The following is an 18,627-nucleotide window of genomic DNA, read 5'->3' on the forward strand; positions in this document are numbered from 1 at the left end:
TCTAGCTCTAGAAAGACAATTGAGTTCTCACCACATGATGTGGTTATTTGAGACCTCCATGATCTTGACTTGATTGTTGTTGTAGGGAGTATTGATCTTTAGTCTCACTTATATCAGTTTGATGGCTTTGAGAGATCTGATTCTATAGGTGTTTCTCTCATTACTCATGCAAACGCAGTGAGCGCGCTTTGGCATGAGCATTTTGGCCATGTCAACTACAAATATCTACAACATATGAGTACACAAGAGCTATTGATTGGGCTACCTCAGATCTCTTGTACTAATGATGTGTGTCAAGGTTGTGCACTTGGAAAACATTACAGAGATCCATTTCTAACAGGTAGATCCACACGTGTTAAGGCACCATTGGAGTTGATACACAGTGATCTTATGTCATTTCCCACTCCATCTTTTTTAGGTGCTCAATATGTGCTCACCTTGATAGATGAATTCTCTAGGCGTACATGGGTGTACTTTTTGAAGTACAAGTTTGATGTTTCTGATTCATTTTGAATCTTTAAGACATTTGTGGAGAAGCAGTTTGGTTTTTCTTTTAGGCCTATATACACTGATAATGGGGGGGAATATGTGAATCAATCTTTCATAAATTTTTGTATTGAGCATGATTTACAACATCAGTTCACAGTTCCCCATACCCCTCAACAAAATGGGGTTGCAAAGAGAAAGAACATAACATTATAGGAGATGGCCAATTGTATGATACAGTCTTGAGCTTTGAGTTCTTCATTTTGGGTTCAGGTTATCAATTGTGCCAATTATATTTAGAATCATATGCCTTACAAGGTATTGCGACACTTGAATCCTAAGGAGGCTTGGACTCATGTCAAGCTCGATGTTTCTACTTTCCACATTTTTGGTACTGAGGCTTGGGCATTTATTCTCGATGCTTAGCAAAAAGCCATGGAGAAGAAGAATCGACAACTCATCTTTTTTGGCTACTGTGAGGATATGAAGGCATACAGGTTTTTTGATCCTAATTTCATAGATGTCTTTTTCAATGAGATGTTTAGTTTGATGAGCGTTCTCCTCAAATGGAGCCACCATCACCATCTTTCCCTCACTACCCAGTACTTCCTCTACTCCTTCGTAGGATTATGCATTCTCTGAGGAAGATCTTGATATTGATCCCCCTTCACCACCTCCACCATTTGTTCAGTGAGTGCCCAAGTGGGCTTGTGATACTATTGATGCAACAGGATCTCTGGCATGTGATCTTATAGATTCTAGTTACACTCATGCTTAGACTGCTAGTATTGGCCTCTTGAGTCATGACATTTTGGATGATCCACATAGTTTTTCATAGGCGAAAAGACACTTAGAGTGGGATAGGGCTATGGATGAGGAGTACTCTTCTTTGATGAAGAACCACACATGGGATCTTTGTCCTCTTCCAAAAGGAAGAAAGTTGGTTTGGTGTTAGTGCGTGTATCGTACCAAGTATGTTGCAGATGGTTCTATTGATAGGTACAAGGCATGTCTTGTTGCAAAGGGTTTTTCATAGGTTGAGGGTACTGATTACTCTGAGACCTTTGCCCCTATTGCCAAGATGAAATCTATTCACCTTGTACTCTCTCTAGTAGCTTCACAAGGATGGACACATTTTCAGATGGATGTGAAGAGTGCCTTTTTGCATGGAGATCTTCATGAGGAGATCTATATGGAGAAACCTCATTGTTTTGTGCAGGACTCTTCATTAGTATGTAGGCTATGGAGGCCTTTATATGGTCTTAAACAAGCCCCTTGGGCTTGGTATGAGAAGATGGATTCCTTCTAGCTTGTTTCATGGTTCACACGGTGTCATTGTAATCCCACAATTTACATTTAGCATCATATGGGGCTGACTTATTGTTACTTGTGCTTTATGTAGATGATCTCATCATTATAGGTAGCTCGTCCTCCATGATATAGCGTGTTTAGGGAGCATTGAGAGAGTAGTTTGAGATGACAAACCTTGGACTTCTGCACTATTATTTGGGCCTACAAGTTGTTTAGTCTTCAAATGGGATAGGCATACTCCAACATAAGTATGCTCTTGATATGCTTCAGAGATTCAACATGCTTGATTGCAAGCCCGCTCCACACCTTTTCAGTCAGGTGTTGTTTTATCTACCACTTGCCCTACTCCTACAATGGATTACATTGTATATAGACAATTTGTGGGTAGTTTATTGTACCTGACACACACTTGTCCTAATATTTCCTTTGTGGTTGGACTTGTCTCTCGATTCTCACATGATCCACATGAGAGTCATTGGCAAGCTTCCAAACATATCTTGAGGTACATTAGAGGTACTACATGTTATGACATTCACTATACATCAAGGGATCCTCACATTGTTGGTTACACAGACTCAGATTAGGTTGGTGAAATTGATGATCACATATCTACTTTTGGATTTGTCTTCTATCTTGGTTATGGTCCTATCACATGGTCTTGCAAGAAGTAGCATGCTTATGCATTATCATCTACAGAGGCAGAGTATAGGGCAATTGTGCTAGCTAGTCAAGAGGTTTTGTGGCTTCGATAGTTGATGACCATGCTTGGATTTCCTTATGATAGTCCCACCTTTTCGTGGTGTGACAATCAGAGTGCTATACACATTTCTCACAACCTAGTTGAGCATCAACGGATCAAGCACATTGAGCTTCACATGCACTTCATCAGGCATCTGATTGAGGATGGTACTTTGAGCTTGGAGTATATTCCCACTACCGAGCACGTTGTAGACATCTTCACTAAACCTTTTGCATCCCTGTAGTATCTTCAGTTGCGTTCTATGCTTGGGGTGAAGGGAGTTGTCCTTAGGGGGTCTCAATAACGAACCCTTCCTTCTTTCTTTTCTTGCTATCTCTTTTTGGAGTAGGGCTTTTTCCCACTGGATTTTCTCTATTTCTCTATATTATAGAGATTTGGTTGTGATTGGGTACCTCATCAAGCCTTGTTGCTAGGACACAAGTTTGCTTTCAGCTTTGCATTGTAGTTTCCTTGCTCTTTTTACATTGTTTGTAGCTACATTGTTGCTCATCTTAAGGGGGGTGTTAAAGTGTTAATTTAATTTAATTTATTAAACTACCTTTACTCCCTTCTAAAGATTTAATTTTATGTACTTTACATTTCCATTTAATAATTAATTAGTAATTATTAAATGCCATTTACCTCTTAGGGTTTCCCTTTTAGGTTTTTTATCTTCTTCTATAAGGATTGATTTTTTCTAATTATCTCTTATTCTTTTCAGTCTGATAATGTGGTTTGCATATTTTTAGAGCAAAACCCTTGCCTCTTCTTTTCTTTTTCTTCTTTATAATAGGTTCCTACATGTAGGTATTCTTCGAGTTTTGTGGATTTGAATTGATAAAATCCTTCATAATCTTCTCTAGGTTTTATAATAAAATTATATGAATTTGAATTAAATATATTTATTTCTTTAATTTATATTTTATTTTTTTAAAATTATAGTTCATAAAGATATTTAATAAAATTAACTTTAGAATAAGGATAATAATAAAAAGGACGAGGAGAAGAATAAGGGAAAGAAGAAAGAGAAAGAGATGAAAAAGAAGGGGAAAAAGGAGAAGGGAAAACAAGAGAAGACAAAAAAGAAGGAGAAGATCATGGAGAACACAAGGAGGAGGAGGAGTAGGAGGAAAACACTAAGAAGAAGGAGAAGCGCAAGACAAAATTGAATAAAAGAAGCAAAGGGAGAGGAAGAATCATAAGGAGACAAAGAGGAAGAAGAAAATGGAGAAGTGGAGGGAGGGGGAGGAGGAGGAGTAGAAGGTGGAGAAGAACAATAAGAAGATGAAGGAGAAGAAGAGGGAGAAAAAGGAGGAGAAGAGGAAGAAGAAAGGTAAGGAGAAGGTGACAAAAGAGAAGAAGGTGAATCAGAAGATCAAGAATGAGAACAAGGGGAAGATGAAGAAGGTACAAAATAGAGATAACACATTTGAGCAAGGAGAAGAAGATGGAAAATAAAAAAAGCAAAGGAGAAGGTGAAGAAGAGAGAGCAGAAGAAGGGGATTACGCTTGGTTTACCCTCCAAAACTTTACTATATTAAACATATATCTTAGATAGCTTCTAAACTCGCAAGCTATAACAAAATTTTGATAATTAAAGAACCTTTTGTTATAGCATTGCAAAATCAAAGTAATAAAAATAATAAAACATGACGAGGAGAAAAAGTATTAAAAATATAAAAGGTAAATGACAAAAAAAGAAGTATTTTTTATTTTAAAAATGGCTATTGGAAAATAGCTAAAAGATTGGGAGAAAATCAAGAAAGGTACACTATTAGAATAAACACCATTTAAACTAAAAAATATGAGAAAATTAGAAGTTACGCCATACCACTTTATCTTTTGATTAGCTATGTAGCATCCTAGATTAGGGCCAATATTATTAAAACTTCCAAAATAAACTTTAACATAATTATTTTTAAATTAATTTGTGTGGCAGTAAGTAAATTTTAGATCAACCTAAATTTCTACAATCATGACAAATCATAAGATAAAAAGACCTTATAAAAACAAAATTCAATCTTTTTTATTGGTAATAAAGTACTTTATATTAATATTTCAAAAAAAGAAAGAGGCTACCGAACCCATTTCCATTATATGACCAAGCCCAAACCATACCCAACCCAAAAAAATATCATCACCAACCCCAAGGATACATACATTGCTGTGTCATACTTAACAAAATAACTAGAAACACAAATTAAAATGACTAAAAACACAACAAATTTGTGATCTATAAACTTTCTACCACGACATTACCAAAACAACAAACCCTTAACCATGATTCACTTGAACCATTTAGTTACATCCTCCTTGGTGAAGTTGGGTCAGATGCTTTGACCAGCCATGCAGGATCCAACATGAGCACACACATGCCTATCGTTGGATGCTGCCTCATGGACTAGGAGCAAAGAAATGTCTACAACCATCGCAAGCGCAAAAATAGACCAAGTCGAAGGGCCTGGCTCCACACCACCAACATGCCTCAAACTCAACCCTCTTGAAAAAATCGCTTCCTCAGTTGCACCAACGCCACCCTCAACACAACCTGCAACCATCTTGGGACCCCTCTTACTCTATCACACATGAATTTGCCTTCAAATCAGTGGGTTGTCATCCTCATTGTAGGCGCAGTAGATTTCACAAGTCTCACTTTTTGCTTTCTCACCACGCACTCACCCACCAATGCTTGTTCCATGTCCAAAGTGTGGAGGAAAAACAACAACTTGTGCTAACCCAACCGAGCCACAACGAGATGCACTTCTGCAGGAACATCAGATGACCATACTAACAATGGCTATAACTCACCTAGCCTGCCCCCAATCATCCTCCACGAGCATTGTTCCAGGTGGATGCCAACACCAAGCTTAGCCCTGTGAAACATGCCATCAATACTGCCCCCCACTACAGTTCCACGCATTCTCTCTCCACAAATGACACCTCTAGTTTCGAGTCTGCCACCATTAATGTTAAAGCCAAAAATAATGAGGAAACATCCAAGTTTGACCTTGGCCTCCACTTTGTCTCCAAGTAGTTCTCCCCAAAGATTAACATCAACATCGCCTAGAAGAATTCACCATCAAGTTTGAAAATGTTTCTCAGCCGCACGACTGAGATTGATCCCTTGAAAGATGGGATATGCCCATCCATAGATAAGGAGAAGTTAGCTTCCATCTCTCAATACTGTTGGGCCTCGACTTCTCAATTCTCTATTGTAGCAAGGGAGGCTATAATATAGACTTTTAACATCTATCGAAGTCTCAAGAAGGATTCAGAACCTAAGATAATTTCCATTATTGCTTAGGCTTGTCCGATCTCTCAAAAGCATGCCATTGGTGCAGACTCTTAGATGACTATTGTCACTTCAGCCACCAAGTGTATAAAGGATGAGTACTTTTTGAGGAAAGATGTAATGGTGGTCATGTTACATGAGCTAACAACCCAAATACCCTTCACTTTTCCACCTGCCTGTCTTTTCACAATTGAAGGAAATGATTCCACCAAACTTACCACCATCGTTGCAAAGTAGGGGGAATCCCGAGGCATTACCAATGAGAGGACACATTGGTTATCTCACCATAAATCTACCAATCTCCCATGATCATCCGTGGTTACTTCACTGGTCCAAATTCATAGGATGTATTTAGCTGATTTTTCCCAAATTTCAAAATTTTCATGTAAAAGACTTGTCACCTCAATGTTTGATAGTTTTTCTGCTAGGGAATTAGCCTCTCTGACCACATGGGAGATTTTAAATTCATCAACTTCCTCCAACAACATTCTAATTTGTTTGATGTATTTATCAAGGTACCATGTTTCCATTTTTTCTTTCGCAATGTCATTCACAACAATTTGAGAGTATCCTTCAAGATGTTTTTATTGGATACTGAATTTCACCCTAGCAACACCACTTCAACAACTGCCAAGCACTCAACATGACTATTGGTTCCATTTGCTACCCTTTTTGCACAAAAAGTCAAGAATGCTACCGTCATTTGATCTAGCCATTGCCCTAATGCCAAAAAGGCCCGAGTTTCCTTTGGAGGCCCCATAAAAGTTGATCTTGGTCCATCCATAACTAGGTGGAGACCATGATGCATCAAAGAGATTGGAATGAGAATCAACTCTCAAAGGCCCATTGACGAACCAAATTCAATTAAAATTTTAAATTTTAAATAAATTACGTAAAATAGAAGTAGAACAATGCCAAAATTGACATCCACAATTATGTCAATATGGAAGGCTAAAAAATGAGAACCATCGACACTTCCTATCGACGAATTTTGTTTTAAAATTTCTCCAATAGCTTCCCACACCACTTCGGGTACCATTACATACAATCGCTAGTAAATATATCCGTTTATGAATGTTGAAGAAAAAGCCGCAGTGAGGGCTTGGCTTTATTCAAATCTGCCATCAGGATTGCCCGCGACTTCTCTCTTTTCTTTAGAGAACTTCGATAGCGTCAAATTATAGAGAAATAAATGGGGACTTCCTTCGAAGACGATGACAGAGAAGGTGATGGTCCTCTCATCAGAACGCAGGCCGAGCTCACGCTTCAAACCCTTCTCCAAAAACAACTTTCTACCAAAAACAGGTCTCTACGATGTTATTTTTTCGATGCATATGTTTCCCAGGGTTTTACTTGCAGGTCGTGGATTTATATTATCTTCTTTTTGCAACAATTCTGTGCTTATTTCGTAGGGTGTTTTTTCATTTCGCTTTCAATACATAGGAATTCTGCATTTTCAGAAATTGTGCAGTGTGGTTTTATTTTTGGAGAATATTTTTCTAGTTGTTGCAGATAGAGTTTGCTTTCTTATCAAATCCTTTTTCTGCTTGTATATGTGTCGGTATTTCAAAATTTATACATTTCTTTATCTGAACGTGTAAAGAGTTTATTCTTTTGTTTAAATAAGGATCAGTTGGTTACAAAACACACACATCTGCATCAATTAGAGTCCGCATTCTAGTATTTGAGCACTTTATTTCTCATAATTTTCTAAATTTTTTCTAATTCGGTTTGGATGGGGTTTTCTTGTTTATAGAATGCTTTTGCTGCTTAAATTTGTAATGTTATTTTAGAATTCGTGCATGTATTTATCTATTTTAGAATTCTTTCTCTTCTTCAACCGCTTCTGTAAGGATGTTTTGTTCGATTTGGATAGAGATTAAATGCCCGGAATATGATTCTTCTGGGTATATTAGCATCGTTAGTTTCCAATTGTACTGGTAGTTTTCGGTTTGCTTGAAATGTGGATCAGATGCTTACAGAATTCATGCAGTTCTTTTTTAGGACTATTTTGTTCGGTTTAAACTTTGAACAGAAATTATTTTCATGTAATGTCGATTTTTAGCTTTCTAGACTTTATGCAGATTCATCTGAACCGTAACGATATGTTTATTCAAAATTTAAAGAGAGATCAAGTTTTCACACAAAATCAGTATCAGCATTTTGGAATTGTGCCATTTTTTGCCTGGCCGTGTAAGAATTGTTTTTTGTATTGAGCTAAATATAGATTCCTGGCTTTTAAAATGCTGTTTGTGCTTAAATTTGATTCAGTATTTCAGAACGCAGTCAGTTCTTCATCTGAATTTGTTAGGAATATTTTTGGATGGTTTTAATAGAGATTGCTTGCTAATAAGATACCAGTTTTCTGCGTAAATTAACATACTCATGTCAGAACTTATGCAGTTTCTAATGTGTTTTGGTGACTTTTTCTTTTTCTTTAAGTTTAAATAGAGATGTGTTCCCTACAAAATCTTTTTTCTGTGTAAACTAATGTTACTTTTAAAAACCTTAGACTTTCTTGCAGTTGCAAATGAATAGTTTTCTTATATCTTTTACTTAAAGGTGAATTATACCTGAATTGTCTGTGAACTGTGAAAGGAAGGAATTGTTTAATTCTTCTAACGAGAGAGAATTAATTGCAAATGGTGAAGTTAAAGACTATGTTCCCTTCTCAATTGTTCTTGCTATCTTGAAACTTATGGAGTTCTTAATTGATTGTTCTAGGATAATTTTTTGTGTTATCCTCAAATAAAGTTTAGTTACATATAAAAAAACATCTCATGCTCCATTTGACTTCTATTACAGAGGTAAATTATTTGTTTCAATCATGAAATTAAGATGTATGTTTTCCTCAGATTATTGAACTCTTGTATTATATGTGAATTTGTTGTATATTATTAAAGGAAATTCAAATTGTATGAAGGAATTGTTTATTTATAAGTGTTCAAAGTGAACTTGTCAGCATAATAGTCAAATCACTGAAGTGCTTTTTGCTTGAATAAGTTTTGGTATTTTTGTTTAAATCAATTTAGGTATGAATTTATTTATCTGATTTTTCCAAGGTTTTTCTTGTAAGGCTTAGGCATGGATAGTTTATGCAATTCTGGTAGTTGCATATGAATCTGCTGCTTAAATTGTAAAATTTGTATATTCATATATGAATCTTCTCCACATTTCTTTCAATTTTGGTTACTCATTTTTTGAGGTTTAAAACAAAACTATTGAATATTTCTTCCAGTTGCTAATTTCTACAACTTGATTAGAAGTTTTGGTTTCTTGAGCAAGAATATGAAGAAGCTCTGGCCATGAGTATGCTCTGTCACTGGCTGGGGCAATTAATGATAGAAGATCAACTCTTATGTTTGCTAGGTAGTCCACACATTTGTTAGCTTCCCTAAAATAATGTACAAAGAAGACCATCCCAACCTGCGTGCTAAGACAAAAAGTTTCCTACATTCTCTTGTTGAATATCCAGCTTGATGCAGATCCTTTGGACAGCCTCAAAGTGATCATTTGAGAGTCTCCCTCCACTACTAGGTTTTTTCAGGCCTAATTTGATAGGTGCTCATAGACCCTTAATGAGTGTGTCCAACTCAGCTTTGTTATTGGTCTTCTCGCCCAATAAACAATTCACTTTCTTGCCCACTTTTCTGGCTTCTTTTCTATAGACAAAGCTAACATTCGTCAAACTTGAGTTTCCTCTAGAAGCTCCATCAAAATTAAGTTTAGTGAAATCTTTCAGGGGTTTCATCCACACCTCTTGAGACTTAACTATCATTTCTCTTATTGTTCTATTAATGGAGAGACTATCATTTCTCTTATTGTTCTATTAATGGAGAGCATCCTTCTTGTACGTTTTTTTAATGCCTAATGTATGCATTTTGGGTTTTAGCCCAATAGGTAGAGTTTGACTTGATACCTAAGTTATAGGTTTTGTTAATGGTGGCTTCCTCATTAAAGTATCTTCTTTAATTTTGTTTGGGGCATCTTTCCTTTATTTCAGATATTTATAAGCAAACCACCCCTTTATAGGGTTTCTTCTCAATGAATGAATGGCTGTTATACTGCTAGTATGTAATATCAAAATTTAAGGCTGTATCAGGTTAAGTGTGTACTGCAAATGCTAGAAGCAGTTTTCAACTGCTAAACAAGGATTGAACAAAGAGAAGATTAGAAGTAAAAAGATTGCTCTGATAGAGAAAATGGTTCATAGACGAAGGAATCACGAGAGGTAACATTCTAAATATGACCAACAATGAAGCAAGTGGAGATTTGTATGTTTAGGCTAATAACTGAGGCAGAAAAGATTAGGAGGTTGTTATCAACTTTAAAAGGTTTAACTGTGACAAGACCTATGAGAAGATCAAGAGCAAAAATAATATAAATAGAAAGAGTAACCATTAAACTACATATAGAAGAAAGTAAATGAGGAAGCTGATGAAAAAAGTGCTAAATGGCAAGCACAAGGTGTAGTGTCTAGGAGTAGTATTTTTTGGTCAAGAGTTATATTTAATTAACCTACTTTAACACTAGTGCATTCAAAAGAAAGGAACTAACACCATATAATTAACCTACTTTAACACTAGTGCATTCAAAAGAAAGGAACCGACATTATATAATTAACCTACTTTAACACTAGTGCATTCATAAGGAAGGAACTAACACTATTTACTGTAATGCAATAAATAATGCTAAATTGAAATGATCATAATGAAGAAATAACTAGAATGTGTTGTGTTCCCTAGTTTTCTTACTTTAAATGCTTATATTGTGGCTATTTATACTAGACTAGTTTGATTACACAAAAGATATAGGTAAACATTTTAAGAGAAACCTGTCTAATGATAGCACAGATGTAATCCATTTGAGTGGTTGAACACTAGCTGCTAGTCAGAGGCTAAGTTATTGGAAGCCAAATAGTAACCGCCACATATCGAGGACGAAACAGCGGGTGTGCTAAAGACTGTCCTTCCATAGAGGCATCCATCCATACACACAATATAGACCAGGTTGTACGGTGATTTAATTACTTATAATATAGAAACAGAAAGTAAGCAAATGACTTGGAATGTATAAAACCAATCGGAATCCCAAGATAAGAAGGAAATTTAAAGTAGTGAGGTCATCAGATAGAGTTCTAGGTTTAGAGATATTGCACCACCTGATAATTTTGCTTCTGGGCCAAGAAAAGGGGTTTAAGACTGCATAAAGCTTGCTAAACTTGTCAAGCTCTTATCTAAGCCTTTTGGCTTCCATAAGCAGTCGATACAAATAGTATATTTTGTTAACCTATTCATGTCTAGGTATGAGCTAAATAAAACTCTGGAACAATAACAATATTGTCCTTGCCTACAGAGGTATTCAACTATTCTAAATGTGAATGGAGAGGAATTTAGGATATTATGATCTAAGAGCTCCAATGAAATTATACAATCCAATTGTAGAAAACAATAATGCTTCCTATCCAAGAAAGAGATCAATGCTTCAAATAAGACTAACGATAATGGAAAGAATTCTGCAACTAATAGCAATAATGAACAAACAAACATATAAACTTATAAAGGTAATGGAGATCACACAGAAGTACTTGGATCTTGTAGAATAACCCAATGCGAGTGAACAACATGATGCTCAAGATGCTAATAGTGCTGTCGGATGCTTGTAGAGGATACTAGAGAACCAAAGAGCATGAGATTGTGAAAGCTTGTATGATGTGGAAGCATGGAAGGAGTAATGCGTATATTGCAATTCAATAGGATAATGGCAAATTCAATATGCAAACCCTTCATCTTAGAATCTCAATCATTAATGTTCTAGTTTTGAAGAAGGAATCAAAAGAAGGGAGTTTAACAGCTAGATAAACCTCCACAGTAAACAATTACAAACTACCACCAATTCAGATGCCTCTGATTTGCTGTTGGGGAACAGCCATACAGTTCTTTTTTCTTTTTAAGGATGCTAATGCATTTGCGGGGATATCTACAAATCTTTGGTTTATTCCAAATGTAGGTAGAGTATTGAAAAGACTCAAAGTAAATATGGGTAACAATAAAACATAAAATTAGAAATTGCAACATTAAACATAAAAATGACAAACCATCATGAAGATGCCACCTTGGGCTGGAAAAAGGCTAGAGCTATGTTTGTTGGTTCTTACAAGATGCTACAGGGATGGACACTTCAATGTGTTCAGTTTGAAGAGTTGGAATTGCAGGGTGTGCAATTTCCATCATCACGCCTTGGATGAGGTGAATGTCAGGGTATACAATTTCAACATTACAGATGGATATGCCTTGGAACATGAATCATATGGTTTCAAACACATGCTTTATGATCAAAATGTGGATATGCGATTATCTGCTTTCTTGGTACTATGGATGTAAACATGCAAGAGGTTGGAATAGAAGAAAAGGTCACATGACATTGGCCTCATCCATATTGGATTAACTAAGTCATCTCTTAGGTCATGACATCATCTTGTTCAGGAGTGGGCAAGCATTGAAGAATAATTACAATAATTAACAGCTAATGGCTGGCTGCTAAACAGAACAGTACCAATGAGTTTTACACCAGAGTGGTAACTAGAGTTTTAAAATATTATATAGATGTTTTAATTAAAAAATGATTTGTAATTAGCTTATTTATATCAGTTTCTAATTTACAAACATTGTTTCTATACAGTCTATTACTGACTTCAATCAATCATGTTTATAGTTATGTACTTTGCATATGCAAAAACATTCTTATGGTCATTTGTGTTGAGATATATATGTCAAGTTTCAGAAATGAGAACAGAAAACATTTAAAGTGCTACCTAACAATCCAGAGAGAGTTCACCATGGGTAACATAACCTGAAGACATGCAGTGTGGGCAGAAAATCCCACAAAATGCCCAATGTCTTGGCCCCAAAATGCAAGCTACACGCTCTACACGCTCAGAAAGCCATTGGTGATGTAGTACAAGGCAGGAGAATCCCCAAAGGAGATGTCCTAGCCCCCAGCAATAACCACACAGCAGAAGAATAACAATAACATAGGAATTTAGATCCAAAATAATGTCAATTCTCATAATAGAATCATAAGATTTACATCCAACATGGCCGGCTGTAAGGCCTTTCGAGTTATGACCAAGTACATCAGCAAGTACAATAATAGTTCTGCAAGACCTCGCAAGATCCACACTCTAGCTAGCCTAGACCCACAATCTAGTACAAAACCCCAAGAAGGATCTAAATTTGTGCTCACAAGCCATCAAGCAACGTTCTTGTTTTTGCAAGCCCACACTCAGCTAAATTTCGCTCCTCTCAGCTACTACATCTTCTCCATGCTGAATGAATGACTCTAGACAAGACAAGACCCTCTACTTATGCTAAATCAAGCCACAGGTTGGCCTAACAAGTTACATTAAATAAACACTCACATTAAATAAACCCTCAAGCCACAAGTTGGCTTGGCAACAATCATTAAATACACAAAATAAGTTAATAATTAAATACTTAGGATAGGCCCCAAGTTTACAAAGCATAACTAACTCAAATGACAACATAAACATACACACCCTTAGGCATAGGTCCACGTGCCATCCAACGATCCAAATCCAAGAGCACACATGTCAACTCCCTCGGATCAAAGCTTGTGAATACAACCTCCAAAGTCTGCTAGTAAATTAGGAACACGTTACGGACAGCCACTAAAACGGCTGTAACTCCAACACAATTACTCCAAACTTTATGCGCACTTAGGAAAAGGTTCCCCAATGTGCCTTGATCACATCCCCAACTACGCAAACCATAAATCCACAAATCCAAGCCTGATGCTCCTGCATACAAGATTGCTGACTACCCTAGGATGCTCCTGCATATAGGATTGATGACTACCCTAGGATGCTCCTGCATCGATTGGCTTAGACAACAATTACATTGTTGTTTCTCCAATTCTTTATGTTCTATCTTTAAATCTTCTTGTTAAGACTCTTTTAATGAAAGATGTACTTTTAGACTTAAGCAAAAGACTTAAAAGATAACCATTTTAATGTCCTGGATTTAAATCAATTGAAACTCCATTTGGGCTGTGGATATATCTTTATGTCTTATTTGGAATAGGCTCAGATGTTTACTACTACCCATTCAAGGTGTCCTAGAAACAGGTTTGGTCCACCCGGAATATTTCTGTTATATATTGTTCCCAGGACAGGTTTGATAAAGATTTATCCTTCCTTTCAAGTTTGATTAGAATCTGTCTGCATGTCTCTTCAGTGAAAACAAAGAGGACAGAATGGCGGGTCTTTATCTATATTTTGGTACAAAATTATTTACTTGTTCCAGGTACCTGTGCATTTCTGAATAGGTCATTTTCCAGTATTGGGGTGGATATATACGTGTTGTTTAGGTGTCTTAAGAGATATACAGACCATATGAATGTGATGCATGAAGTGTCACATATACCAACTTGATTTGTCTTGGATCAAACAATAGTCTGCCTGAAATAGGAATGACAGGCAAAGTCATGGCTCACAACAGGTAAAGCCATCATTTGCCAATACTTTGAATTGTAAAGGAGTTAGGACAGTGGATGCATTGTGTTCTTTATAGTCCTAGCATGTCATCAGCATGATGCTCAGCTAAGCATTATGGTATCTTTCGTAAAACCAGAACTTGTGTTAGTGTGCTAGCAAAGAAGTATAATGATTCGTATTTTTACCATGAGTAAATATTATATACTAAAGCTTTGAATGGCCTCTAGGATACCTCATGAGTCCAAAAAGGTGATCAGGAGTAGGCTCATTCTTGGTCTGTTATTAATCAACAGCTAACTCGTACAAATCAATTATTTAAAATTTTAATGTACCCAATTAAGAGTAATATGAAATCTGTTCTAAAACTAATATTTTATTATTTTAACTAGGGGAATCTGTGTATTTAGAGCATAATACTATGAGATAAACAAACCCATTTTTAACTATGTCAAGGCATCCTTTCCTGTTTCCAAAGTCCTTTTTGAGTTCTGTATGGCAGACAGACTCCTTAACTCCTTTTTCCTGTTTCCTTTATATGTTTTGAGGAGAGTTTCTCAATAAAATTGTTCTTATACAAGTATAAAAAATTGTTAATGCATGAAAGTGTATTTAGATAGCGAAAATGATTTTTGTTTTTATATGTTGGGATGTTTTGTAGATTGGAGCAGGTTGTATTTGAGGAGTCCTCACACAACATGCATTGCATAGGTCATGGATTTTCTGGAATAGGTACTCTTGCACAATTTCGAGAAAATGAGATTCAACAGAAAGAAGGAAGCAATTGTCAACAGTCTAGTATCAGTTTAGTACCGTCATGCATGCTTATTAATGTAAGTAGAGTAATGTTTGATTTCTTTGTAGTTATTGTTTATTGTTCTATCTTTGGATATGTTTGGAGAATTATTAGTATCACATGGAAACATTTTTTCTACTATTTTTAGTGAAAAATTGTACAAGCTACAATATATTTGTAATTTTGGACCTTTATAGTCTATGTCATCATAGAACGGATTGTATGCCATATCTTATCAGCCCAATAGCAAAGTTAGCATGTATGAAAATTTATGAATGATGGGTTCCAGCTTACTATCTAAGTATAAAGGTCAATTAACAAGCTTGGATGACAATGTTATTGATAAGATTGATAAGTTGTTTTTTGAATACTCTTTTACTTACAAGCTCTGTGAGCATCAATTGTAAAACTTCTGCGGTGAACATAGTTAACAAACCAGCTGTTCCTACTAGCAAATTCAACTGATGCTTTAGAAACAATATACCAAGTAGATATTTGTAGATTGACTGCCCTATTCCTAGCTCTGAATTATTAAAACAAATAGATCTTCCTTAGCTCGATGTTCTACAACATTGGGCTGTTTATTGGTCCCCTTGTAATTATTTTTAATTTGCCATCCATTTAGTGCAAATCTTCTTCATACAGCCCAGGTTTCCATAATTGTGACACTTCCAAGGCATTTTTATTACCTATGTTATTGGTTTTGTTACTGTTGTTTTTGGTGCTCGTTTAACCACAAGCAATGATTTTCCCTCCCAACCACAGACAATACCTGATTGTCTCCCCTGAGCACTTCTCTTTTGAGTAATGCAGATTTGTTGTAGGATTATGTTTTTATTGGATGATAAGAGAGGAAGATTTAGTCTTACTTTATACCTATCGGTGGTTCCCTTTCACGAAGGGTTACCTCTATTCCAAGTTTACCCCATTAATTAATTTATATATATAAATTAGTGGGCCAATTATTAAATTGGTTCATATAAATATATAATCACAATAATTATATTATTAATACGATCTATATTATTAATATAATTATAATAATTATATTACCTGTTGAATTTGATCAGATTTATGTAAGATGATTTTATTATTATATATTTGATGATTTCTGCTAATTGATTGTATTTCTTTTAACTATAAGTCTGATTATTTGATAGGTATGTATTGTACCTTATAAAAGAGAATAGATAATAATTTTTTATTGCCGAGGAAGTTGGTAGCAATGGAGACTGAATAAGTTATGTGTCGCTATGTTCCAACTCTTGCTCGGTCTGCATAGTAATAAGAGTGGATGTGGGGAGACGTGCACAGAGGGACATGCCTCCACTTTATGTGGAGACATGTTCCTTTGTGGACATGTGTCCACATTTCCTTATCAGTCAAACACTCCAATACAACAGTCATGACATATGAATTGTTCTCAACAACAATTGCGTCATTAATATGATTTGAGTTTAGACAAATGAATATGATACACACACACACATACATATAGATTGTGTGTGTGTATATATTCAGTGTAACACGGGGATGCAGCCCCACCAAAACCGGGCCACACCCAAGACGGGGGGGACGGCGTCTCGATGTCTCAGGCAGCTCCACTCAGAGCGCCACCTCCACTGGAGACGGCGAGACGTCTCCGAGACGGCGACGTGTCCCCTATGGATGTGGGGGGACACGAGGGGAGACGTCGGAATGCCTCCTGCGGCAACAAGATGGGGGATATTAACATAAAAATAAAAATAAAAATAAGGCATTATTTTAATATTTTTTGGTTCTATTTTTGTTATAATGTGATGTGGGGCCTATTCCTTCCTCCTTTTTTCAAAAGCCTTCTATTCTTTATTTTTATTCACATTTGCAATTCTATATCTGAAGACTGATATATATTATAAATTTAAAATTATACAATTTGACCCTTTCATTTGTTGATGTTGAATGTTCATTGTTTTTCACTTGATCATGAATCATGATGTTCCAGTTCAAAACTTCAATGCAATGTTAATGATTAAGTTTTTTACATCTTTATATCTTATATTGTATAATTGTAGTACATCTTTTTATAACTAGCATTTTAAGTACCATATGTATAGTATATACGCCCCTACTCTCCCCGCCACCCCTCGTCCCCTACTGTCCCCCCACCGTCCCCAAATCAAGGCCCCTTTGTGCCCCCGTCTCGGAAACTTGTCCCCCCATCCTGTCTTCCCTTCGTCTTGCAAGGCGGTGTAACTATGTATATATTATCTTCCTAGTTTCTGGTTGAAGTTTGGGTTCGAAGAACTAGCTTGCTGGTATGGCAAACTGGGGCGTGGATTCGTGAGTACAAAAACAGGTAAAAAGAAAAATGAATTAAGATTAGAATGCTACATAGTATCATAAAAATAACAAAAACACTATAAACTTGTAATCTTAGCATCATATCTATTATCATAACCAAAATATTAAAATAATGTTGAGTTCAAGCATCATTGTTTAGACTTTCAAGAATTAGAACTTAATGCTAAGTTTCAGTCATCTAATGGATTATCTAAATCTTCATCTTCTTTTTCTTCATCAAAGGCATTAGTTCGTTCACAAACATTGTCAATGTTATTGGGATCAACTGCACTAATAAGATTCCTGTTTTCCAAGTTTTCTAACTCTTATTACTTTTTCATTGTACAAAGAGCTTGTTTGTTTGTAATTAATATCCTACTTGAAAATGTTATATAAGTAGCTTGAAAATCCCTTCACCTATTGAAGATGTTTTTTAATGTTTCAAATACGATTTATCACTATACAGAGCTTCCAATTATTTGGGCAGGGGTCATTATCAGCATTGGATATAAAAATTTCACTAGAAGAAATCTTGAGTCTAGTTTAATTTGATGTAATAATATTTGAACTTCAACAAATTTTATTTTGTAATGCTAAAAATCTTTATTCAAATTCTGTAATAATTGTTTTCTGCACTAAATTATAGAATGCTCCCAATGGAGTTGTACCTAGTTTGCTCTTGGTCTACTTGGGTCTGCCTCGGTTTGATCATGGTTTGACTTGGACGAACCAACTTGCTTGGGTTTGAACCCAAGTGGAACCCAATAGGGAACTAGGACAAGGACCAAGAACCAGTTCGAAGGGCCAAGGGGAGAACTGGGTAACTAAGATTATTTTCTGAATTATAATTTCATATTAATTTCTTCAGTATTCATAAGTACTTACATTTGATCTCTCTAAATATATTTATTTATATGTAAAATAGAACCATTCTCTATTATATTAATATATCTATAAATGATTTAAGGTGGTAACCAGTCATATTCGATTTTATCCAACTAAAGCTATAAATCATCAACACTCCCTCTTAGCTAGGGAGGATAATAGATATATCAACAAAAAGTGAAAAGAGATATTACCTTAATGTAATATCAGATTGAATGATATGTTTATAGATATCTTGTTTTGGAGATATCCATCATGAAGATATCATCTCATGATATCAGGAG

At 35.7% G+C, this 18,627-nt stretch overlaps 1 protein-coding gene across 1 annotated transcript in view; it reads left to right on the forward strand.

Moving 5' to 3' along the window:
* Positions 1–6,750: 6,750 nt before the first annotated feature.
* LOC149580749 (uncharacterized) overlaps positions 6,751–18,627 on the forward strand; it is a 164,731-nt gene continuing 152,854 nt past the window's right edge. Inside the window, exons 1-2 of the mRNA XM_089793377.1 lie at positions 6,751–7,133; positions 15,002–15,173. Of these exons, the coding sequence (XP_089649503.1) occupies positions 7,021–7,133; positions 15,002–15,173 (285 nt within the window). The 5' untranslated portion in view covers positions 6,751–7,020. The remainder of the gene's footprint in view (positions 7,134–15,001; positions 15,174–18,627) is intronic.

Source organism: Cupressus sempervirens, chromosome 1 (genome assembly GCF_028749045.1).
Source record: "Cupressus sempervirens isolate cs-2001-9-10 chromosome 1, ASM2874904v1, whole genome shotgun sequence".
NCBI classification, from domain to species: domain Eukaryota; kingdom Viridiplantae; phylum Streptophyta; class Pinopsida; order Cupressales; family Cupressaceae; genus Cupressus; species Cupressus sempervirens.